This window comes from Ammospiza caudacuta, chromosome 8 (genome assembly GCF_027887145.1).
Source record: "Ammospiza caudacuta isolate bAmmCau1 chromosome 8, bAmmCau1.pri, whole genome shotgun sequence".
NCBI classification, from domain to species: domain Eukaryota; kingdom Metazoa; phylum Chordata; class Aves; order Passeriformes; family Passerellidae; genus Ammospiza; species Ammospiza caudacuta.
In genome coordinates this window covers 29874156-29899800 of record NC_080600.1, presented here as the reverse complement: position 1 = coordinate 29899800, position 25645 = coordinate 29874156, and the positions used below count along the sequence as shown (strand labels likewise).

The 25645-nt window shown below is 36.9% G+C and overlaps 1 protein-coding gene across 1 annotated transcript in view; it reads left to right on the top strand.

The window, feature by feature from the left end:
• Nucleotides 1-25311, top strand: part of XRCC5 (X-ray repair cross complementing 5) — a 48239-nt gene extending 22928 nt beyond the window's left edge. Inside the window, exons 14-21 of the mRNA XM_058809733.1 lie at nt 3357-3553; nt 7840-7930; nt 9362-9431; nt 16725-16834; nt 17321-17417; nt 19447-19514; nt 24112-24183; nt 24980-25311. Of these exons, the coding sequence (XP_058665716.1) occupies nt 3357-3553; nt 7840-7930; nt 9362-9431; nt 16725-16834; nt 17321-17417; nt 19447-19514; nt 24112-24183; nt 24980-24994 (720 nt within the window). The 3' untranslated portion in view covers nt 24995-25311. The remainder of the gene's footprint in view (nt 1-3356; nt 3554-7839; nt 7931-9361; nt 9432-16724; nt 16835-17320; nt 17418-19446; nt 19515-24111; nt 24184-24979) is intronic.
• Nucleotides 25312-25645: the final 334 nt, after the last annotated feature.

Here is a 25645-nt window from a genome sequence, read left to right as displayed (position 1 = left end):
AAAAAATGACGCAGCAAATTCAAAAATAAAGAAAATTATGTTGCAATTTAAGCAACTGCAGAATTGTACTGTATGCAGAACCATGGAGATATATTGAATGTGTGATTCTGCTCTGAAAATTGACCAAAATGGTATTATAGCAATCATGTTCATATCTCAGCAATTCCACATGTTTTATTTCGGTTTACAAGTAGGAAGAAGATATTTTTTTAAAATTAGGAAAACTTACCCTAGCTTCCCAAAGCCTTGCTTCCTCAGTGTTTTTAAAATAACCAAAGGATCTGAAGGTCAGTGTGTGCTTCAGGAATACATGTAAGCCCACTGTCTTCAACACTATTCTGATTGACACCTGAAGAACTCAGAGGTCTCATCAAGTTCTGCCAGTCATATTGACAAGACACTGTGTAACTGAGTGCAAGATATGATCAGTTGGAGGTTATTGCAGGGCAAGAACTTAAAATGAGCTGACCTCTTCACAACTCTTATTTTTGGAAGGGTTGTTGAGCTTGGATATTACAAAACTTGGGCATTGCTTGTAAATTAAGTACTTGTAGGGTAGAATTTCCTCTGTTATATTGCTAGACAGAGTTTTGCATTCTTTTAGTTTAGTGGATATCATTTATTGGTGAAAGATATTTTTTGTTAGGTGTGCTATTTGTGTTCTGAAACAGTGTGATAGTAGTGTTCCAGCACTTGAGTTAATTGCTGCTGGAAGAGGGTAACTGAGTAACTTGCCAATTTCCTTAGAGGATTATAGGATTTTGTAAGGGTGAGTGCTACTGGTAGAAAAAGCATTTACTGACTGAATGTATGGGGTAGGATGCAATTTCTGTCCTTGCTGTTCAGAAAGCCCTAAACTGTCAGTCCTCTTAGTGCTTTTGGCCACACTCAGGCCCATTTGTTTGTATGATTAAAAAATTGCTATTAATCTGTGTAAATTATTCTCTCCTTTGCTGTGAAGATATTCCAGATTCTTAGTATTTTGCTCTTAGGCAAAACGGCACTGCTGGTTCCTTAAGAACAGTGAAGAAAAATTCTGCATCATCTTTTGACTATAGCCAGTAAGTGGATTGGGCTGAATAGAACCTATAAATGGTTTTGAAAAATAACTCTGAAGAAAAGGATGAACTCCTACTTCATTTCCTTGCTTTGTTACCTCATGAAGATATTTGAATGATAAGTGACAAGAGCCAGAATTTAAACAAAAACATCAAGCCAAATTATATCTCTGGAAGTAGTGGTAGGCATCAGGAAATGACAGAGTGGGTGAGAAGTAGTTGTTAATGCTTGCTGGAGTGGAAGATGAGGACTATCCTATATCCACACTTTCAACTTTTATTCCTTGCTTCCAGAAAAAATTAGGTGAACTTCTGTAGCTTTTGTAATGGTAGACTTCCAACATTATTGTTTAAATTGTCCATCTTAAATACAGGGATTTGAATCACTTAAGACGTTTAGGGAATGCAGTGCATTTTATTTGTTAGCCAAATAAGCAAATTGCTCAGCAATGGTGGTTCTGTAGAGAGATGGACCTGTTGGTCTGTTGGTGCATGTATGTCATGGCTTATCACAGAATTAATGGTGTGAAGCCCAGTTCTTTACATCCATTGACCAGTATCTTGGTGTGACCCCTGTTCTGAAAGCTGGCTGTGTCTCTAGAAGTGGAAATGTAAGAAATTCGGAAGAGCAATGAGGAGCTAGTGCCTTGGGGACAGCACATGTGAATAAAAGTGAGTGTGCAAGGCAGTGGCAGTGTGGGTTTCCTCTAGCTATGAGGGTGAGAGTGATTCTTGCTGGGCACAGAAGGAAGGGGGGAAGCAAGGTTAAGAGGGACAGTGTTGGTTTAGAAACTCCAGCTTGTCTGTTTAACTTAGTCTCCATTTAGCACCTGAGTTTTGACAGTACCTGCCATCTCAGGTTTGAGATGTAGTCATCTACTTTAAAAAGAGTTACAAGTGGATGCTGTGGCCTCTCATTCTGCTTAGCTCCTGCAGCTGCACACATTAAGATGTCAGTTACAAAAGCCTGAAACACACAGGCATAACAGGGGACTTAGGTTTTTTTGCTTTGTGAGTTTAATTCAATTACCTATTTTTTTTATCACAAGAGCCATTACTGCAGCTTCTAGCAACATTTTTTCTCTTTCAAAATAATGGTGCCTTAAATCATTACAAGTGTTTCCAAATCAGTAGCCTTGTACAACTGCCTCCTTTTGGCAGTATGTTCTGATATGGACTGGAATGTTAATGGCAGCCTGAAAACACATCAGTATTGATGTGTCACATTGTCTTGATTTTCTGTATTGGCAGATTTCCAGTATGAATAGGAGCTTTTATTTGCTTTGTTTTTAAAATTAATGTCATGTCTGACAGCCAACAGGGGAGCAAATCTCTACTGTATTCCTAGTTTACTGAGTAGTACCTTCACATGGGTGTCTAATGCACCTAGTACCATGGGCATGGAAAAAGGTCTCCTTTGTATATCACATTTTGATGTGTTTGTGTGCATGCACTGGTATCTGTGTGTGTATTTGTAAATGTACATAACTCTCTACTGCTATCTCACACTTCACAAAATTGTAAAGATATTTACTTTGTTTCCAAAACCCTCCATGGAATTTCTATAGCCTGCCTCATTAACCTCATCTCTCCCCGTCTGCTTGACTCCATGGCTGTGTGCACTGACTCTACACTTGGGTGAAAAATCCTTCTCTGTAGCTCTCACCATCTGTTCCAGCTTTGTGCATCTGTCAGGCCCCTTCATTCCCTACTCCTTTCAAAGCTACGTTCCAAACATGCTTATATTCTGTGCCTCACCTGTGCATATTTAATATTCTCTCTTTCTATCTGCATTCTGTCTTAAGCTTGTGAACATTCCTCCTGTGTGCATACTGAGTGTAATTGACCAAGAGGAAATTATTTCTTTGAGGGACATTAAAGTGTTACAATAACTGGAATGTGTGGTTGGGATAGATCTCTTTTACTTAATGTTGAAGTGTATAGAAATCTCTTCCATGGCACTGTTTTATAAGAGAACTGCTTTTTAAAGGTAGAGTGAAGCTAAAAATATGAACAATTGCAAATGACTGTTTCATTCTTGAAATTTTTAAAATAATTTTCATAGCACTCATTCCAGTGAGTGTGGGAACACTCATGTGCATCAGAATTCTTGTTTAATATCATTAATAATGTCCTTAAAAAGTTGATCATAAACTTTCAGTCCATTGTGAGACAGAATATTTTTCAGCAATACAAAGATAGTATGTTTAATATGGAAGATATTTTGCAGTTACCATATGGTAAGTTTTTAATATAATTGAAAGTTCTGCTTTGCTCAGACTGTTTTGTTTCTTGCAGTGTTTGCAGCACAAGGCTTTTCACTCTGATAAGCCACTGCCACCAATAGAACAGCATCTTTTAGAAATGCTAGAGATGCCTTGTGTGGTAAGAGAAAGGTGTCAGGCTCCTCTGGAAAGAGTAAAAGCACTTTTCCCCCTGAAGGAAGTTGGCAAGAAAAAAGAAGAGAAGACTGCACAAGACATCTTCAAAGACAAGTATGTTAGAAATGTATTATGGATTTTTTGAAACTTTTTTTTTTACACTTCAGGTTGTTTTTGCTGGATGAATCAGACTCAGAATCTTTTGAACAGAAAATCAATGAGTTACACACAGGAAAAAATGCTGATGGATAGAGAATATTGTGGTGCCACAGAATGTCTGAAGTATCTTGTGAATAGTAGTGGTCATACTGTTGCAGTTCAGGATGCAATAGGAACCAGTAAGTTCCTCATGTCTGGGGAACCTGTACCTACTCATGTAAGTTACTCATGTCTGTATTTGCTGTCACAGAATTACGAAATCCATCCGATTGGAATGGACCCCACTGGAGGCTTCTTGGTCAACCTGTTGCTCAAAACCACCTGTGAGATCTAAGGAGGGATTCATACAGTCTGGCTGAAAACCTTCAGGGTTTGTTCATCCTTTCTGAGCAACCTGTTGCATTGCTTCTTGTCTCCTGGTCAGGCAGGAGTTTGTCCTACAGGTGGTTATAAAAGAGTTCAAATAACACTAAAAGGGGGTCTAATTTAGCTCAGAATAAATGCCATGGGTCTTTAAATTAGCCATAAAGTTTAGCCTTCCTTCTCAGCATGCTTGATTTAGGTAATTATCTAGCTTTCATTTTGAGTATCAAAAGAAAAGCAGTTTCATTATTATCTGCTGTGCAATTAATGTGGTTTTCTCCAAAAAAAAGCAAGCTGATATAGAGTCTTCCTGGAACAGCTATTGTTTGAACAGTTTTAAGACAGGGTATTTTTGTTGTTATTGAATATACTGTGTTTAGTTTATTTGTGCTGCAGATAGGAAGAATAAATGCTAAATTGATACTGTAGTTGTACTGTCACCCCAGCCAAATCAATTTGCATAAACAAAAGCTGCTTCTGAGAAATTAATTTATTGAAATCTATAATATAACTAGTTGGGTCCCTGAGATGTTGGAGTGTTCTCAGTTAGCTCCTTCTCTCTTTATTTTGTCATTTTGGTTTAGTCCTTTCAGCACTAGGAATGGCATCTTGGAGGGGTGTTGAGCTCTTGCTTAGCTCAGTCCTTTCCTCTGGGTTGGGTGGAGCCTCCTCAGCATCTTCTCTTTGGGAGGACGTGACCCAGGACACCTCACTTTGCTGCTTGAGACCAGTGACCACATTCCTCTCTACAGACTGGGAAACACAGGGCTTTTTTGTTGTTATTGCTGATTTCAGTATATACCTGTTGCCTTGGTGTGTCTCTAAATTCATACTGATTCAATTCTCTTTTCCTTACTCCATGCCCCAGTTTCTCTGGGTTTATGTACATGTGTACATTTATATGTATATCTTAAAAAGTGGTAGAGCCATTTTAGAAATAAAAGGCAAAAAATTGGGCTCAAACAAGCTAGAGAGAGAATTTAAACAAAAAGCAGTGACCCATTACTGTTAGTTCTTTAAAATATATCTTCCCAAAAGCATCTGATGAGCAAGAAGGAAATCTATTTTGTTTAAAAACTGGTTTCCTTTAGAGGAGTGATAAAAGTAGCTGTAAAAGTAATTTAGATAGAAATTCATGTTGGGCATTAAAATGATTTTTTTTCTTAAAAAGCTGTAAAGGAAGTGAAAGAATACAGACTCAACTATGCAAAGAAGAATGAATTATAGTTAAGATTTTTTTTTAAATTGCAGAAAAATGGTATTGCTGCAGTAATGAATGGGACTGGTAGTATTTTATTATTGCTACAACAACAGTCTTAACTGTGTTTTTCTTCTGTGTTTGGGGAAAAGCTGAGATGATAGAATTTATTCACTGGATAAAGAAAAGTACATCTCTGCAACAGTGATTAAGGAAAATATTCAGTAACAGAGGCACTTGCACAGGTTGCCCAGAGAGGCTGTGGGTGCCCCTTGCTGGCAGTGGTGAAGGCCAGGCTGGGTGGGGCTTTGGGCAGCCTGGTTTGCTGGGAGGTGTCCCTGCCCATGGCAGGGGTGTAGGAAGTGGGTGATCTTTAAGGTTCCTTCTGACCCAAACCATTCTGTGATTCTGAATGCTATGGCTCTGTGAGATTCAACTTATTAAAACTAAGATGTAGGTTGCACTTGAGTATTTGGAAAAAGTTGTTTATAAGATGTCTTGACCATTATTTTTGTTTTCTGAAACTGATTTGTATTTCCTGTCATCATATTGACCAGATTCTTGTTTGTTAATTTTTAAGGTCTAATGGGACTAAAGCAGCATAATTGTAGGCATGATATCTTAATAGAGATTTCAGTATTCATTTGTATCACTTTTGCTTTAGATCTGTGTAGTTTAAAAAAATTCCAATAATATAGAAAACATTTTACTTTTTCCTTCTTAGGTTGGCTGTGGAGAGGCTGTTGTCTCATCCAGCTTTGTAGGATGTGAAAAGCTTCTATATTAATGTAGAAGTGGGTGTTTTAAATTAATCTTGTATTTTATTAATTTTTCTCAAATAGTAATTGCACGTTTTGCAGTTTAAAAATACTGCTAATCAGTGCATATTCTAAATGTCAGATCCTTGGCTGGTATAAATGGCTATGGATTCATTAGTTTCTGCTGTGCTGCACTGATTAATGACAACTGTAGATTTGGTCCAAGGCTGTTAAATGCAGCATCATCATTTTTTTTCTCCTTCCTCCAATCCCAAAGCATTTTGAATCAGTAAAAATAATGCAGGAAGAAAAAGAAGAAAATTGATTGCCATAAACTTTTGGAGGAAAATATTCTAGAAGAGAATTTTTGTTGTTCTTTACACCTTTCATCAGACCATGTTAATATACAAGATTTTTTGGTTCCCGTGGAGCTTCTAAACTCTCTGTTATAAATAAGCATCAGTTTCTCCTTTTACAGAGAGACACACTGGATGTTTAAAACAATCAAGCAACTTGTTCAAGGTTAGTCAGAAAGTCAGCAGAGTTGAGAATGAAGCAAAGGTATCCTATCCTTGTCCTTAGGCATAGCTAAAGTCATCATTTCTCCCAGAGTGATAAGTAATGTTATGCTGAATGACAGGAGTTGCTGAGGAGAAGGGATTTCATTTTGGTAGTGACAAAATTAAGGACAGAGAAGATTGCTGAAACAAAGTGAGATAGACAATGATTGTAAAGTAGGGGAGGAGTGTGCTATAGAAAGCAAAAAGGAAGACTCCACAAGTTCTGTGTAATAGTTGATTGCTTCTGTAACGTGCAATGCAGTTTTTACAATCAGTTCCAATCTTGCACGATGAAAAGTGGCTCCTAGTCCAGGATCTCTGGCTTTGTCCCTACATCATCAAGCAGTTTCCTCTTTTCAAAGTAGTAGAATTTTTCAGAAAAACTTGTTAGTTTGTTTTGGGATTCCTTGAACACAAATCCTGCTCTTTGGGTTGCTCAGTAGCTTTCAGTCATTCTTAAATGGAAATCAATTCATCTGTGTCAGTAGCCTGACAGCATCTGATTTTCTTCCACTTTTGTGATTATCTGGATTTTCCTCTGTTGCTGAGATATGCTCTAAAGTGTAGCATGTTACATGTGAGAATTAAGTTCCTAATTTGAATGTATACCTTCCTCTATGTTACCTCTAAGGACAAAGCAAGAATGTAGCCCAAAATCACAATTAGCTTTTAAAAATAAAAATAGTCTTTTGAAAGCATTTTGAGATGTAGCTTAAAATGTCCTAAGATAGTTCTGATCTGCTTAACTGGAGTTTGTCTAGCAGGTTTTAAGAAATACAAGGTGGAAGTTTACAGAGCTCTCATGTGCTGATACAGATTAGTGGTCATTAAACTCAAAAGCCACTGTGTAAAGAGGTTTGTATTAGCTGTAAATTCCAAGACAAGCTCTAGCAGGTAGTGATTGAACAGTAAATTTATGTCTTACTAAAATGGTAAATTTTCACTGACATTTCATGTTTAGAAAAAAAATCTAGTGAAAATACCAAATGTCATGTTACATACTGTAAATTATCAAGGCTAACTCAACACAGAGATTCCAAATAGTGTTTGGAGATATTCTGTATTTAGAAAGATGAAGAAGGTCTGTATAAGGAAATTCACCCTAAAATAAGCAGTAATAATCTCATACCTTCAACAAGTGATGCCTTTGCTGTATGTGAAGATGAAGTTTGATTTCTGTTTATACTCTCTGGTTTGTGCAGCCCAAGGGACAAATAAGGCATGGTAAAGTGTTGATTTTGGAACAGTTATGTAATGAAGTTTAGTTCAGTGTATATTTCATTAATTTATTGACTCGCTAGTTGGAAGGCAGGACAATCATCTTCAAGTGTTTATATTCATTTTTGTCCTTCTCATTTGCAGTGAAGATGAACCCAGCCTTAAGAAACCAAAAATTGAAGATGAGGAAGAGGGCTTTAGCCTTATGAAACTTGCTGAAGGCAATATCACCTCTGTAAGCATGTTTTTACAAATGTGATTATCAAAGGAGAAGATTAATTCTCTAAGTCTATTGTAGTGAATATCCAGAATTCCTGATAAAAGGAGAGTTTCTAGCTGAAACATGACAGAAATACTGTCTACTTGTACATTTGAGACTCTGCTAGAGATTGTGAAGACAACTTTCTCTGCCCTTAGGCATGTGTTAACACAAGTTTCCATCAGTCGTGGATATTTTAGGACAAAATTCTCTCCTGGTGTTTAGAAATCTAAAAGAAAAGCCTGAGGATCTGAAGAAAACAAAATTGGAGCTCAGTGGTTGAATTTTGTTCTTGCTGTGTTTCATATCTTCTGCAACATAGAAGTTGCCTCTGTGTATTTAATCAAAAGTATTGCTGTGATTTTAGACATTGTTCTCTGTATTAATTGGGGGTCTAAATCACAAATTTGGTTTCATCTTGCCCCTAGATCTAACTTAGAAATTATGGCTTAGATGAAACCTATATCATAACTGTGCACCTTCCTTTATTTGATGTTTTCCTATTATAAAAAAATAGTTAATATTGAGCTAACTTCTCTTGTTTTTAAATGTGCTGTTCTTTAAGGTTAATTTTGAAAAAAAGCATTATTGATACTTATAAAAATATTTGATATCTAAAAAGATTTCAGTGTTCTACACTTCTAATACAATTTTCTGGTATTTCCTGAAAAGTGGCATTGCTAGATCTTAAAGAAATACAGTGAGGCCAAGTAAACTTATTGCAAAGTCCATTAATTATTCTGGCAGCAAAGCATAAAAAAAAGTAGGGGAATTATGATTGCTGATAGGAAATTTTAAGCAATGTAGGGTTGTTGGTTTTTTTCCCCTCAAGTTAATGCATCCATTTTTCAGTGTTTATTTATATTTGACCTGGTTTTAGTTCCTTTGAAAGATTTCTGCATTTACATGCCCATTTAGAGCTTTGGCTTTAAGATGTCAGACTCTGCCAGAAAGCCTAGATGATTTAAGTGCAAGCTTTAATTTTGAGGTCCTATTGGAGTGGCACACCACTGATTCTGTACCCACGTGCCTGGGAGCTCACACTCCTCACTAAGCACCTGGTGAGATTAGGGAGGTCTAAGAGGGCTGTGCTACACAAGATCTCAAAGCTGAACTAGCAGATAACCTGAATTGTTGTGCTTCTGTCCTCCCAGCAGCAGAGAAGTGGCCAGCTTGTAACAGTGCAGCAGAGTGAGTTCATCTTGCTCATGTCATAGCCAGCCTTTGCCAGGAGTACTATGCATTAACACACTTTATAAGACTTGCATTTTTGAGTCTGAATGCAGAGAAGTACACAGTTTCTGTTTTCATATGAAAATAAAAAGAAATGTAAAGATTCTTGTTGCCTGACAAGAAGAGAGAGATGGATATTGGAAGAGAATTGATTTGGTTTTGTACTTTTTGTAGGTAGGCAGTGTTAACCCAGCAGAAGATTTCCGAATTCTGGTGAGGAAGAAAAATGCTGACTTCAAAGATGGTAAATTACTTTTGTCTATATTAATTATATTAGTAGCAACTTCAGAGTTCAATAAATGCAGTCCATTTGTCTAAACTTAAGTTTCTAGTACAATGTGAGTTCCTCTGGAATTTATAGGTTAGCTTAGTAGTGCCACTCAGCCAAGGAAGGTGTTGTTTGTAATTCCCATGTTAATACTTGCCTTCCCCAATTAAAAGTCTCAGGTAGCTGTGTCTGGGTAAGAAGGCACTAGACAGCTACACTGAGGCACCTGAGCAACCCCTCAGGTGTTTCTAACAGAAGACCCCTTGGTATTCACTGACTGCCTCATTCAGAATGAGCCTCAGCTTCTCATTCCCAGGGTCTTTCTGGCCTGAAGTGGAGAACTGTTGGTGTGCACAGAGTGAGAAACCTGTCTCATGTTGCATGAAGAAAAAAAGAGACTGTTGTGCCTGGGACTTAAACCTTCACATGCAAAGGTCATTTCTTACTGCTTGTGAGTGAAAGAAAGCACAGGTGAATTCAGAGTGGAATAAGCAGGTAGTATTTGTTGCGAGAAGGCTCTGTGTGCACTGGCTCATCTCAGAGATGAAGAAGAACACAAGGCAGAGGTCAAACATTGTCTTGCATGGCCTAAGTCTGAAATGCCATGAAATTATCATTGGTTTGTATGATATTTACCTCCTGGAGTAGCTATGCAGAGATATATGTAATCCAAAGGTGTCTTAAGAAGAATGCACAAGATGGATGGGGCCCTGTATCTCATAAAGGGTGATTTGAAGGTTGTGGCAGGGTAAACTTGATCTGCCAAATAGCCATTAATGTCACATTCCATTTTTCAGAGAAAGATTTGCAGAGGTGCTTAAGTGAGGTACTGGGTCTTTCAACAAGACCTTTGGTCCTTTTGGATGTAGTTTCAGGAGTGTGTTTATCAGTATATTGAGTTGTGATACAGCCTGTTAAAGCCTGCATAGCTATTTCTCTCCAGAATTTCCAGACCTGTAAGCCAGCTAGTTTGCTTTTTTGCATGTATTTTTTCATTAGACCCAGAAGAAATTATTTATTGAAAAAAATATTTGGAGTTGTGTTCTTAAATTTCAGCTATATTAATATGCAGTAAAAAAAAAAGCGTTGTGCAATACATTAGAATACAGAAACTGTGGAACAGTTGACTATTTTGTTATGGTGATAAATTTCATGTAGGAAAGCTTTAAGGCAGAAATAACTATAGTGATTATCCTTGAAGATGGTTTAACTAGAAAGACTGCTTAAATATATCCACTTGGTAGCTGTGCTGGAGATAACTGCAGTACATGGTTGGAAGGTTCTGAAATTTTGAGCAATTTGCTTTTATTCTTTGTGATCTGCTCTGTAATGATAAGGTGTAGTTAAACAGAATGCAGTGCAGTCACCCATTTAAAGGAGAGAGAGAAGCCACTATAAATAAAAACATACTTTGCATATTATCTTTTTTCTTTTAGGTAATCCTTTTTGTGCTTCAGAGCCTTTTAGGTAGCTTAACACATTGAACATTGCAGGCATGTTTTTAATGGATTGCTATATTGCACTTGGTTATGTAAATAGTAAATTGTGCCTTAAAACTATTCAGTGGTTCTAAGGGATTTTTTGGTATAATTTTGTCATTTAATGATGAATTTTTTCCCTCTGCTAGAACGTAAGAAACATAAAATTTCTTTGCAGAAAAGGATAATCTGTGGGATTCAAACACTTATTTGTAAAAAGGGTAGCATTTTATGTGTCAGGATGCAGACAGGAGAACTGCTAAGTTGCATTCTGCTTTTCTTTCTTGTATTAAAAAACATCTGCTACAGTCTTCCTAACTGAATAGGGCTTACATTCAACTTTTAAAATAACAGCAATCCTTTCATTGGGAGGAGAAAGACCTTTCAACTGTTTGATTGGAGGTGGGTTGTTTTTTAGTAGATAGAGAAGTTGTAGCAGTAGGAAGAGTTGTACTTTAAATAGTGACACTACAGTTGCTTTTTAATTCAGCTGCAGGTTAATGGCGCACCCACACCAAAATTATAAAGGTAGCAGTACCAGAGGATGGCAATGTGATTATTTTTCTTCTGAAACAGCTTGTAGGAAGTCCTGATGGTATATTTATCACTGAAAATAGGTACCAGTATATTTCCTGCAGTGCCCTCACTGGGATGCATTAATCAGGGTTTGTACCTTTCATAGCAGAAGTCTTAAGTGGAAGCTAGTCCGTATCTGATGCTGTGTGACATCTTTGCCACTAATCCCTAAATAATATCTGCAGAAAATCAAAGATTTTCAGATTGGTAAGGGTCTTAGAGACAGGTTTTCTGGACTGGCAGCTCAATTCCTGAAACAATAATCAACTTTGAATTTACCTGAAAACTGTGTCTCTTATTAGTAGGGAGCTGCTTAAGGGTTACATGGTGAGATTTGTTTGATGGTTTCAGCTTACTGGTTAATGCTGATGCTCATGTAACTAGAATTGTGTTCCCCTCTAGACATCCTTTCTTATTTGCATTCATGGCCAGAGAAATGTCATGTTATGCAGGTCTTATTTTGAGCAAGTCACAAGTGTAGAGTCATCACAAAGAGATGTCCCCTGATAACAGCTTCTGACGTTTTTGTCAATGACTGCACATAAAATAGATTAGTTTACCTGAGTAGAATCTAATTGTTGCTCCCAAGTGTGTACAATGAGTTTCTTCATTGCTGTGGCTTCAGAGAAGGCTTCAGAAAATTATGTCAGTGCTTGCCATCTTTGTAATACCAAAGGAGTAGCCATGTAGTGCCAGTTCATCCTCCTGTTTGAAGGTTTCCATCCATGTCTGCATCTCTGGAAAGCAGATCATGTCTGATGTGTTGTGTTGTATTTTCATAGGCTTCTGTATCAGATAGAATCAGGGGAGTAGAAAAAGGTATTGACACATGCACAGTATTTTCTTTGATTTGTAAATTTGTAAAATTTGTAAATTTGTAAATGTGTGAGTTTATAGGCCACATTTCATTGCATCTTACAGTACTCCTGTCTGAGAATGTGATGTCAAAATAGCTTTTTTTTATTTGCTGAGTTTCAGCTGGGAGAGAAATCTGCATGTCCAGAGACAAATTGCACTAAGCTCTCATTTCTGTATTTTAGTAAATTAGTTAATATTTTTTTCCTAGGCATTTCTAGAAAAATATAGCTGAAGGAATCAGTAACTGAATGTGAACAAGGATGATATTTTATTGCAAGATTTTCTGTAGAAATAAGTATAGGTAATTACCTTTCTGGAGCTAAGATAGTTTTTTAAAAAGCTAATACTTCATGCAATTATTTGCTGGCAGGTTTTTGCAGTTTGTCTGCATTTTTATCTTACTGGATGTTTTTGTATATTTCAGAGACTATTCATGCTCTACTGCTAGGCAGGGCAGATGCAATGAGTGGTTTGATGAAAATGATTCAGTCATTAGAAGGCTTTTTGCAAACCAAATACTTGAGTATATAGAATCACTTTGAAGTTTTCTGTATATCTGCTTCACAGAGAAGATGAAGCCAGGTTTGTCTTTGAAGGGCATAGCGATTGGGTGAGATTCAGAGCTCTGAGCTGCAGCAAACAGAATATGAATTAGATGTTATGGGGAAAAAGATAATAAAGATCACAATGATGGGGCTCACATAGAAAGAGGGACCCATGAGAACTTGGAGACTCTCCATCTTTGGAGTTACACAGAACTCAAGTCTGTGGAGCACTGAGGCACCTGTTCCACAGTGCACCCTGGTTTTAGCAGGGATTTGGGTCATATGTCCTTCAGATGTCCAGCCTCAATCATTCTGACCCATACTCACAGGACATTCAGAGACACCATTTCAAAACTGAACAGGACCTCATAGGGTACTGGATTCATTCAACAGCCAACAGCTCTTGGTCTTAAAATTCTTATTTCTTGGCTTAAAGATGAAGGGGGTCCTTAAAAATTAGTACAGTTTTCAGTTCAGAATTTCTTTCTTCTTTTCAGTTCTAGAAAGATTTTATAGAGTATTTTTTAAATGAATTATCAGGTGATTTCACTGATTTGTCAGTTTAGGCACTGTCCATGAATACAAATCATTACCACCAGCAGCACATGAATCAGAAGATTAGAAAAAAGACTCCTGTTGTTAAAGGAAGAAATTTTTTTTAACCTGATTTCTTTTTTGGGGGGGCAGGGGGAGGGGAATCCCCAAGGAATCAAGCTTGGACTGTAATAATAGACAGTTTTGGTATTATTATTGTGTAATTTGATTGGTATAGTAATCAAGACCAAGAGCTGAACTGAACAAACATGAAAATTTAACTGCACTTCTGTACTGTAGCTGTTCAGAGATAACAAGTGAATATAATTGTTCATGGCATATTTCACAAAAAATGACAGCACTAGTGAATGTATTTTGGAGTAGCAAATGTATCTGAATGCCAGAGGGGAAGGGATTAAATTCTGCTAGAACTAAAAGATCTATTCTGGGATTTTTTTTTTCCCCTGCAGTTCTCTAACCCTTAATAACTATATTTGTTATCTAACCAGTGAGGTACAGTAGAAAGAGGGAAGAGGAGATTAAAGTTTCTTGGGATGTTCTGCAGAATGTGGTGGTTATTAGGAGTGCTGGAAATTCCAGTTAATGCGAAATGTAGAAGTCTCTTGTTTGTTCACTTCCTTAAATGTGTGTGGAGTGAGGGAAATTGAGAAGGAAAAAAAAAGTTACAATTACACAGGAGTGGATGAATGGGCTGTCAGTTCGTAACTCAAGGGACTACTCCACAAAACATCAATGCCTGAGATTTGTCTGGGACACATCAGAGTTAATGCTTATCACGGCTTAGTTAAAAAGATAGCTTTATGCAGAACACGCTTTGCTCCAAAAACAGGGACATCTATTTTTGCTGCATCCAGACCCAAAGATTCAGACTAATGAAAAGGCAGCAGGAAATCAACGAAGTTCTCAGATTAGAAGTCTAAAGGAACAGCAACCACTTCAAGAATTTCCTGCTATAATCCTTATCTTCTGTCTTTAATATTACTTTTGGTCCCCTGAAATAATTTGGTAATCTAATCAGAACATAGGATTTTTTGTCTGTTTTAGATTCACCCTTCATTGGCCTATCATTTAAGGGAAACCCAATGGACAAAATCAAGTTTTTAGCCAAGCTACTTCAGGATGTTAGAGGAATGTGACTTTAAATTCTGTTGCCATGTAACCTGTTTGCTGCCTATATTATGGACTCTCAGTGCCTGGTAAAACATTGCAGGTTTCCTTTGGTTCCTTACAACAGATTTCAAAAGGAGGCATCTCATAGTCAGTAGCAAGAAAGTCTTTTCTTCTGATGGCTGCCAGGGCAATCAAATGGAAAGGGATTTAAAAAAAATTAAATGCGAAAGAAGTAGTAGAGTGTCTGATAGTTTCAAACAGTATGCTGGAATCTTTCTGACAATGAAGACTTTTATTGCACCCTTTTAGTGCCTGGGGTTTTAATTTAACACATCAATGAGAAGGCAGTGTTTAAAAAAAACACCACCACCACTGAAAACACCAGCAGGACTTGCTTTTATTAGTGCAATTCATAAGAAATTAGAACATTTAATGAGAAAATCATTAACCATGAAAAAAATGGACTGACTTAACTTGGGAAGCTTAAGTAGTTAGACTTCAATTTAGTTTGTCAGCTACTGGTGAAATAAATAGAGAGTGAGCTGATTACCTCTGGCACAGTAGGCACTTCAGCACACTTTCTTGTGCTGTAACTGCTGTTGAGCACAACCATTATCTGCCTCCTTTTCTAGAAACTGTCAAAACCTAGTGGGAGAATATCAAACATGCCTTGTTTCACACTATGCAGAGATATTGTCCTTCAGATTCAGTTCAATTAGGCATTTTATAGAAAATTATGTAACAGCTGGTGCTGTGCATACTCGTAAGAGCAGAGAGGAACACAGTACTTAAACAATGTCTCCTTCTTAGTGTGCTTACTTCTTGTTTCTTCCACCACTCTGGCAGGTGATTTTCTTTGTTGATGCTTCCATAGCTGAGATTCTTGAAGTGATGTCTATGCCCATAACATTTGGAGCTGGGAAAGGCTATAAATCAGTGGAAAGGTTCTGCTAATCCACTGACTGGTCATTAACAGTACAAGAACAGGACAGGCAGATGCTGGAAAGCTTTCTGCTTTGGTCAGAAAGCTTTCCTGAATCTTCTTCCTCAATGGCAACAACACTGGTAATCTCCCTTGGTAGACATCCTCTTTTAAGAATTCTGAGAATTTGTTCATTTTTTCAGTTGTTAAAACTTAACCCCTTTACCAAAGGCTGATTTAACTGCTGGTGTGTGTTTCAAAAGATCCTGTTTTATTGTTTGTTCTTAACTCAAGCCTTGACTCTTGTTTTGAGAGAGGTAGGACACTATCAACTCCCTATTCATTCTTTTCACAATGCTTCTGAGTTTATAGATCACTGTTGTATTCTCCTCATGCTTGTGTTTTTCCTGGCTGAGGTGTTTTGTCAGAGGGTAAAACTGGACAGTTCCTTAACTGTAAGTAAACATGAAGAGAAAGTAAATGACTAAAAACTAGCAGAAATTAGTTGGGATTAGCAGAGCTCTTGGGTGGCATTTCTCTTGTCTGTTTGCAGTGGTTTACAGCTACCTACATTTAGGAGCTCAACAGTAAGGGTAAAACTGGTGTTCCCCTTCTTGTTGGTACAGGTCTCACTATTTAACTCTGCTTCTTTCTGTCAGGCATGCACAGTTTATAATCTCTGTAATCATAAACCTCTTTGCTCTGATGAAAAATTATTAAACTGCCTGTACAAGAGGCAAGACATACCCTGATGTCAATAACAGCAAGGTCTTTTAACTGCAGTCACCCTACACCTGTTGGTTTGACATTATTACACCTTTCTCATAAATTTAATGCTTTCATTGAAATATGCATTGATTGCAAAGGATGTTGAGGGGATACACTTGTATTGTAGAACATCAACCTCCCTAAGCTTTAAGATTCCAAATTTTTATCAAACAAGTTATGCCTCTGCTTTTTTTTCTTGGCTTTCAGGGAAAAGTATGTCTTGGACATGCTTGAGGTTCTTCTTAGTATATCTGGCTTTTCCAGAGAGGCTGAAATTATTGTCACTAGCTTATATAACAATTATCAACTTGCATAGCTTGAGGCACTGTGGGTATGATTAACTACTTAGGTGCCTGTGGAGTAGAAAAAGAGAGATGTAAAAGAAAAGTTGGATTTTTTTCCTTGAAAGTGTGCATTCTTTTGTTTATTTATCACTTTATTTCTCCTTGTCTTCCAGTGAGTCAGCAGTTGAAAAACCGCATTGATCAGTTCTTGGAAAACAAAGGTTCCCAGTACTACATGAAAGGGATCGACTGTATCAGAGCTTTTAGAGAGGAGGCCGTGAAGGTAATGTCAATGTGTGAATACTCTTACCTCTTTCAAATTAGAGGCATGATGGGCCTATTTGCTTGATAATGTATTGCTGCAGCAAAGAGAATTTAACTTTAAATATGTTTCAAATTTTAGAAATAGAGTTGCATTTTATGAGGTTTTTTGTTGTTACTGGAATGGGGACTAGCCTCTCTGGTATTACTTGCTGTTGTTTGTTTTTATTTAAACATAGAACTGAAGGCCTATGACCTGATGCTCGTGCTAGTTAAAAGTACAGTACTACAATTTTCTTCTTCAACAAAGCTAGTTACAAGCAAGTCTTTCTAGTTTTCTGAGAGGTGCTTTTTGTGGCTCACCATTCCTTAGAACTCACAGTTTTAATAGATATAAAACCCAAATTCTGTAGAGACTTTTGTGTTCACCATGTTAAATGACTTAATGAAGAATTAAGCTTGCTTTAATAGTTCTTGCTTACAGTTGCTGTTACATTTTTTTTTTCAGCTGTCCAAGGTGCAGTGCTTTAATGACTTTCTGCAGGCACTGAAATCAAAGTTGGAAGATAAAGCCTTATCTGATTTCTGGGAGATCATGGTACAAGGTAGGATGGCATTAAAAAAAAAACTAGGCAATTTCTAGCTGTATTGCATTTATCCATTAAGTAAGAAAACTTCATTAGCAGTGGGGCACTTAAACTAACCCCACTGCAGCATTTTGATATGCTTAATTCCTGCAGCTATTAAAAAAAAAAAAAACTTTCATGTTTTGTAGCTTCCTTTCCTTTTCTGCACTAATAGTTTTATATCAGCATTATTCATAATGCATTGCCAAGTCTTGTTGAAATGGTAAATTAATTGTAGAAGAAGAGACAAATTAAATGTTATGGGGTAAGGAGAAGAAGACACAATTTCAGCTGAATTTCAGAATAAATGGAAAAAACTCATGCAGTACAGCTATAAAAAGATTCTTGCAGTTTAAGCTTCCAAAAAGTCACAGATAGCATTGAAATGTGTCACTGATCATTTTGTATTTAAGTAACCTGAAGGACAGAATATGTGGTAATATGACATCTACCTATGATTAAACTGGGAGATACAAGGCAGTGCCATTCTAAAAGACATTCAGAGACTACACAAGTGATAAATAAAGGAACATTTTCACAAATAGAAAATGTAGCAGACTAAAAAAAAATCTTTTACCTCATAGTCTTGTTTTTAATTGGAACCAATGCTAAGGACATCTGTTAAATGCCCAGCTGTATCTCTTAAGGGTGCATGCTATAAAATGCAGTGATGTGATTTTGTGTAGTACCATTCAAAGCGATGAACTCCAGACATGCTGTAATGTCTGCTTTGTCCAGTTTTGAATTACAGGATGGGAATTTGCTTAGCAATGTGAAAAAAACAGCACAGGACAACACTGACAAGAACATTATATTCAGTAGTGCTGTAGGGGACCTTCTCTGTATAAATTTGGAAAAAGAAACCAATAAACTTTGAAAGTAGCAAACTTGGATCTTTCAAAGCCATGAATAACTTTTAGTTAGTATAAATCAGAGTTTTTGACAAACTGAAGTATGTTTTTGAGGAAAAAAATCAACCAAACAAACAAATACAAAGAGAGATGATATTTTCATACAGCGTAGATTATCTTCCTTTGAGGACATGGTGAAATGAAATCTTGATGCTTAATGCATAATCTGGCTGCTCTCAGTAGGCAGCTGAAATTGCTTTTTACTTGCTGCTAACAAGAGCAGGAGTTCTGTCTTCTCTTATTCTTGCCACATGACCCATCCCCTTTTCTACCAAGTGTGGTGTGCATTGGGTCTTGTCATGAGTGACTGCCATCACCAAAAGAAGGTGGATGTGAGTTAATGAGTTAGTGGCTCAGAAGAAAGGCAGAGCTGTTTGACAAATTCCTTTGTTCATGAAACCCTGCCATGTGGTTCTGTGGGCACATGAAGGTGATTCTACACTTACACTGCTGCTGAAATTTTTATGAATCTCCTATTCTTTGCTCTCACACCCAGAGCTGCTTATTCAGGCACAAGCATTTGTATGGTCAAGTGATGAACTAGACTGGGAAAACTGTTGGGGTCAAAATAAATGGAGATTTTTTTGGAAGGTTTTTGTTTGGAGGGGTGGGACATCACTGCACAGTGTGGTGCTGCTGGCACAACGAAGGAGCAAAGTGGGGCAGGATCAGCACTTTGGTAGTCAGACTAGATAATCACAGCACAAGTGTCTGAATCCCAAGAGTTAATTTTTTCTGGGGACCTAAGAGCATGCTGTGAATGACTAAAAGTGCAATTTCTAATAGATTTTCAGCATTTTGTCTGTGAACTATGATTTCAGTGTCTCATTAGTTTGATTGTCACAATATTAGCAGTTTCCTAAATGGATACTTCCACAAGCTTATGAATATGCTCATTAATTTATTTTTATATCATATTTTGTATCATAGTTGACTCATTTATGCAAGTCACATTTTCCTTTGAGTGATACTCTTTTTTTTGCTGGTGATGATGACACATCCAGAAGTCGAAATGTGGAACATTTTTTTCACTTCTAACATTAGGTGAATTTTTGGGAAGCCTTCTAATGATATTTTATGTTTTGGTTTTTTTTCAGAAAGGATTTCTTTGATCACTAAAGATGAAGCGGAAGGAAGTTTGGTGACAGGTGAAGAGGCTGAGAAGGTATCATTTTTTTAATAAGCATCTGTTTGTATAGAGCTCTTGCTCTGGAACTGAAGAGTTTCTCATGTGGATAAATCTTCAGCTGAATGAAATAAGATCCATATGAAGAAATAAGAATGTTAATTTGCCACACAATTGAAACTTCTGCATTTCAGAGCAAAATTACTTTAGCATGTACAAGTTTTAATGTAATTGGTCTTTAAAAAGTAGCATGTATTGAAATGATCTGAAAATATACTCTACAAAGAGTAGGAACTTCAGCAACTCAGTGTAGTGGAACAGCAGAGTGCTATTTACATATATAAGATCACTATTTGAACTTCACAGAAAGAAATATGTTCTCACTGGTAGCACAAGTTCAAAAATCTGATACTTTTTAAAAAGGTTTTGTGAACTCCAGCAATTCAAGTTGTTGTGGCTAATTTTCACCATACATGCAGTGATACCAATATTTTCCCTTTGTGTAGCTTTTGTGGATGGGTGGGCATTATACATAATGCTAGGGGTATTATTGGTGACCATATTAGATCCTTTGGAAATGGGAGTTTTGGACTATTTACAGATATAATTTCTACAGATATGTAGCATTTTAGTAACTACAGTGATGAAAGAAGGATGTCCCAGTTACAAAGGACTGAATTGTAACAGGGAGAATGGTGCCTTCTCTTTGAAGGGAAGCAAAATTCAGAGCTGCTGTCAAAAATGATATTTGTGTGGAGAGGATAAGATGGATGTTTTTGTATCAGGCTGCTAGTTTAGGAGATAGGTCCTTGTATCACAGACCCCCCTGAAGGTGACACTGTGTCCAAAATCACCGTTTTGCAGAGAAGTAGCTTTTATAGAAGATGCCACATTGATTTTTGCAGCTTCCAGGCCTTCCATAAGCAATAGGCAGAAATGGGTAGAAGTAGGTTCTCTATGATTTAGTTAGTGAGTAGAAAAAGGTTGTATTTTAGAAACTGCTTTTTTCATCTGTAACAATTTATCTCAAGGAGAAGAAGGCACAGAAATGTCATGAAAATTAAAAGCTAACAAACTAGAAGTCCAGAAAGCTGAGCACATGTGCAGGATACAAATGACAGAGTATGGTGATTTTTCTAGACATGAAGGACCTACTGGCTATTTATCATTACACATAAAGGTATAGAGCAACTTTTCCCCCAGTGGTGGTTTTAAAGAGTATCAGCCTTTTTTATCTACATCAAGTGCCATGAAATTACTTGGAAACTTCCTAAGACAATATTGTTCTTGAGAACTGTACTTTCTAGTCTGAAACTACCACTGATGCTCAAAAAATGTGCTAATGCTGTGTGAAATAGCCACCGTTCCTTAAGGAAATCTTTATTAACCACAAAGACCTTGCAGCATACCATTGTCTTCCCTGTGAGCTTGTGGTGGCTGAAAAATACTGTGCCTGCATGGGAATGCAGCACAAATGAGAGAGTATCAAGGACTGGATTCACAGCTGCCAGGCTAAGCTGGAGAAGGCATTTATAGGCTGACTGCAAATTTACATTTCTGTTTACCATCATCCTGCAATCACCATATATTGCAATACAGAAACTATTTTGTGACTGAAGGTCATTTTGTGATTGATTGAAGCTCATACAATAGCTGTATTTTCCCATTAAATTGGAGGAATACAAGATATTGCATGAAATCAGTTTTGCAGCAGAGTTCTCTAAGATGGCAGTTACCTTAACTACCAGAGTAATTGGATTGCATCTCTTTGCTAGCTAAGCAGTTGGCAATTCCAGATACTCACTAGATAACCATCTCCCCACACACTGTCCAAATCCAAACCCAGAACTCTAATTCCCATTGGCTGTTAAGGGCTCATATGACTTTTTCATTAAGGAACTGCAGGACTGTGTATTCTTGGAGTAAGATCTGCAGGGATAGAATATTTTATCTTGGTGTTGTGGAGCTGGTATAATATCTAGTCCTCTTTGGTCCAGTTAAACCCTGCCACAATTTTCCTGTCTGATACAAAGCCAGCATTTTCCTAGGTCTACAGCAGATTGCAAAAGTGGTTCATTTATTTTTTGTACTGAAGGCGATACCCTTCATTTAAGGGTTATATTGGATTTTTTCAAATACCTCCCAGCAGAGTAAGATGCAAGTTTTCTTCACCTCTGTAGAGGTTATGTGCAAGCCTGTAGGTCGTGGGGTTGTCTCTCAGTGTTGTCCTTTGTGTCACAAAAGCCCTTTCTCTTGTGTGCTGTTTACTAGCTGCTAGTAGTTTCAAGACTGTTTTGTCTGTAAGATTACAGGTTTTTTAGGGTTGTTGTCTGCAGGAAAAAGGAAGACTTACCAGGCTGCTTATTAGACAGGTCAAACTTTCCTTTTTCCTTTTGCTTGAGGTAGGTTATGCATGCATATTTTCCTATCACTAGAATTTTTTTTTTCCTGTAATAGTGGAGATACTCTTTTTAGAGCATGAGGATGGTAGGTTAAAAGAGCAGAAATGTCAAGTGCTTTTTCTGGTTGCTTTGGGGAAGATAATGGATTTCAGCACAGCTATTATATGTAATTTGCTTTTGCATAAATGTAAAACAGGTTTTTAGAAAAAAACCCCTGCTTTGGATGTTCAGCATTTGATGGAAACTTCAGATTTCAATTTACTGCAAATCTTCATTGTACATTTCTCTGGCTTTTAGCTTCCTTTGCATAATTTAGCACGAGAAAGCTGATTGTAAAATTTTTAAAAAATGTGCTACTTCCAGAAATACCAATTGACTCTTAATTAAATGTGAAAAAAGGAAATTTGATCTGGCACAAAAAGCCTTTCAGAGCTGACAAATGTCATTAGCTTTTAGTTTCATAGTATGTGCTTTATATTACTACTAGATTAAGAACTCTTCCAACAAAAAAGATAAACAGACGTACACCATCCTGAAATTCTAATTCCTTCTGTCACATTCCCTGCCTTTCGTTTTTTTTTCAGCTACAGAATCTCTGATAAGTTAAACTCAGCAGGTTAGAACATGAATGTTGTCTGTGGAGTGAGATTTCTATGTTTCTCTTGGATGTTGCTGCTTAGGATGTAGGAAAGTTCTGACCTTTGGTCACTGGGGTTCTAGAGAAGGATCAGAATATTTTATTTATTAAAATAATGTTTTAACTTTTCACACTAGAAATGTGTGGTCTCAGAGATTGGTGATGTTGATAGGGATCCCATGGCCTCTTACACAACCTCTCTGGCTGACACAGTTGAAGTCCCCAGCTGAACAGCAGCTCCCTTTTAGGAGCACAAAAGAGTTATCTAAGCAGGTATTTATAGCCTGTTTAATGTGGCTATTTTCTACTTAGCTGTTCTCTTTCATCATCTGGAGTTATAGTGAAGTTGTTTCTGACTTAAGGATGACAGGACTCCAAGTCTGGGAATGTGGCTTTTCCTCAATAGCTTCATGCCTATGTTTTCTTGGGGGACAGGGTTGTTTCTAGCTCTGTATACTTGTTCTGGTGCATTTTAATAATAAGAAAAAAAAAGATTTTATGTTAAGGATATTGATAAAAAGGTAGTAACTAGGATTTGTAGACAACTGGATGCTTTTTTTAAGTAAGAGTTAAGTATTGCCATTTTTCCCTACCATTTTAATGTTTTGGGTTTTTTTAGGCTAAGAGAAAAATCTGTGAAATAATTTTGGAGATGGTTGTACTCCAGATATTGTCTGTATGTTTGATTTCAGTTTTTATAGTATCTGAGCAACTTACCTTTCTCTTCTGTTTATGAATGTCATGCTTTAAGTGAAGGGCATATGGTGAGTTGTATCAGCAGCTACAGCAATGTAATTTTACATAATGGTTTTCCATTTTTAAGACTGGCATTCTAACCATCTTGCATGTTAGAGGGTTTTTTATTTTATTCATATCTTTGTTCATTTGGTAAATGTTAATTGAATTAAATGGGGACACTTAAAAATTCAACACAAAACTAGAATGCTATGTGTAGGAAATGTCTCAAAGAAGCCATTGGTCACCCTCATGTATGTACTCATATCATTGGGAGTCAGGGATTTTGTTATCCCTAAGCATTTTGTACCTACACACAATATTTTTGAAGAACATAAACCTGGTCAAACTGAAATGGATAAAATTTCCATCTAATCCAGAATCCCATCTGACAGTGAACAAAAAAGGATGGGTAGAGAAAAAATGTACAGTCCTAGACTGCAGCCACTGATGTCTCAAAAACTTCTTGTGCCTGAAGTTGTTTCTGTGGACTTAGTAGACTTCAAATGATTTCTCTTCTATGCATCTTTCTTATCTCCCCCTGAGTCTAGGAAATAATATTTGCAGCATCCTTATCACAGGGTTCTCTACAGCCCTCTATATGTGTTGTCTCAAGAACCATGTCCTTATGTCTGGTTTTTGACACACTTCACCATAAAATCCTTTAAAAGCAAGTCTTACAAAGTTTTCTGTAGTTTAATATGGTTTTGGAGGGTGGAAACCAGAAACACTTCCTTCCTGATTTTTAATTTCAGCTGGCTTTGTTTTGATATTCAGAGGAGACATTCTGTTAACGTAACATTGAAGGCTCTCAGTTTTGTCAGTATCACATAATTTTTTTTTTTTTTTTTTTTTTTTTTAGTTCTTGGCTCCAAAGGAACAGAAAAATGAAGCTCTGCCTCCTACAGATGAAGGTGGTGATGTTGATGATCTGGTGAGTACTATAAAGATGTGGTGTGGCTTCAGAATTAAGCTGTAAGTGAAAGGTGCAATGAGAGAGCCAAATGCTTCTTAAAGCAGTAGATATCAGAGTGCATGGCTTAGAAAACACCTAAGGAATTGAACCAGAAGAGCCACATGAAATTACTTACTTGCTATTGTAAGACTTAGGCAGGTGTGTAATTTCATGATGGCAAATACTGTGTGATGTAGTAACATAGGTATTTACAGGGGTGAAATGTGTCCTCTAATATGCTTCAAAAGAGCCAGTGAGGCACTCATTTAAAAGTGGATTGGTATAATTTACTATAATAGCTTTTTAAAAGGTTTGTAGATCTTGAACTGCTATTTATGTGGGTTGAAAACTCAAACATTTTTAAAAAGATGTTTTGATCTTTTGAATTAAATTTCTCTATATAGGCTTGCTGAAATTCAAGGATATCAGTTTTTTTAATAAATATTTTAGCCATCTTTTACAGGCTGTCTCATTACAAATCTGTCTCCAAGGCTTCAGCTGATGGTGTAGATGGTTTTAAAGAAGCTTAGGTAACAGACAGATCTCTACATTTGGACTGTACTTTTAAAAATCTATAAATTGCACAGATGATTATGTGAAGATGAGATTTTTCAGTTTGTTTTTGGACTTTATAGAAGATTAGTACTGAATTCTGTGCAATCTATTTATGTTACATGATAAGGATTTCCAAATTTGCCTGGTTTTCTTAGCACTAAACACATATAGGAAATTACTTCAGTGCTGCTTCTTTCAAATCTGTTTCTTCTGTTTGCAGCTGGACATGATGTGACCAGTGATATATGGTGACTGTAGAAGCAAAGTTTTGGAAGAGATGGCTCTGTGAGATGGGGCCCAAAAAAAGATCTTAATGAGAAGACAGTACATCCATCTTTATTTTTTCAAATGAGAACAGAAATCCCAGAAACGTTTCCAGCTGGTATAAATGGCATCTGACTTTCAAAACTAGAACAGAAGATTGAAATTGTCTGAAGTATTTGGGCAGTAATGGTACCTTTAAGGGATTTTTTTTTCTTTTCTTTAGGACTGAATTTAGCTTGTCATTTGTATTGCTTTTAGCTGAACACTACTAAATTTAATGAGAATCTGCTCTGGTGCCTGAAATTCCTGTTGCATTGTGTGGGAAGAAAGACAGAAATGTCACAGCAAGGTTACCAGGTAGTACTGAATATTTAGTGGAGGTAACCCTATAGGTTTATTGTTACAGAAGTGAAAAAGTATCTTATTTTCATGCTTTAAAAAAACCAACCAACCAACTCAAATAAACACAAAACAAGATAGAGCAAAAAAACCAACAAAGCACCATGAAAAACACCACAAGAGGCTTGTGGGAAAAAATTCTAGGTCAGGGACTCACAAGTTAATAGTTTGAAATACACAACAGAATCTGAAGCACGCAGCAGAGCCAGGTGTGCTGATTTTG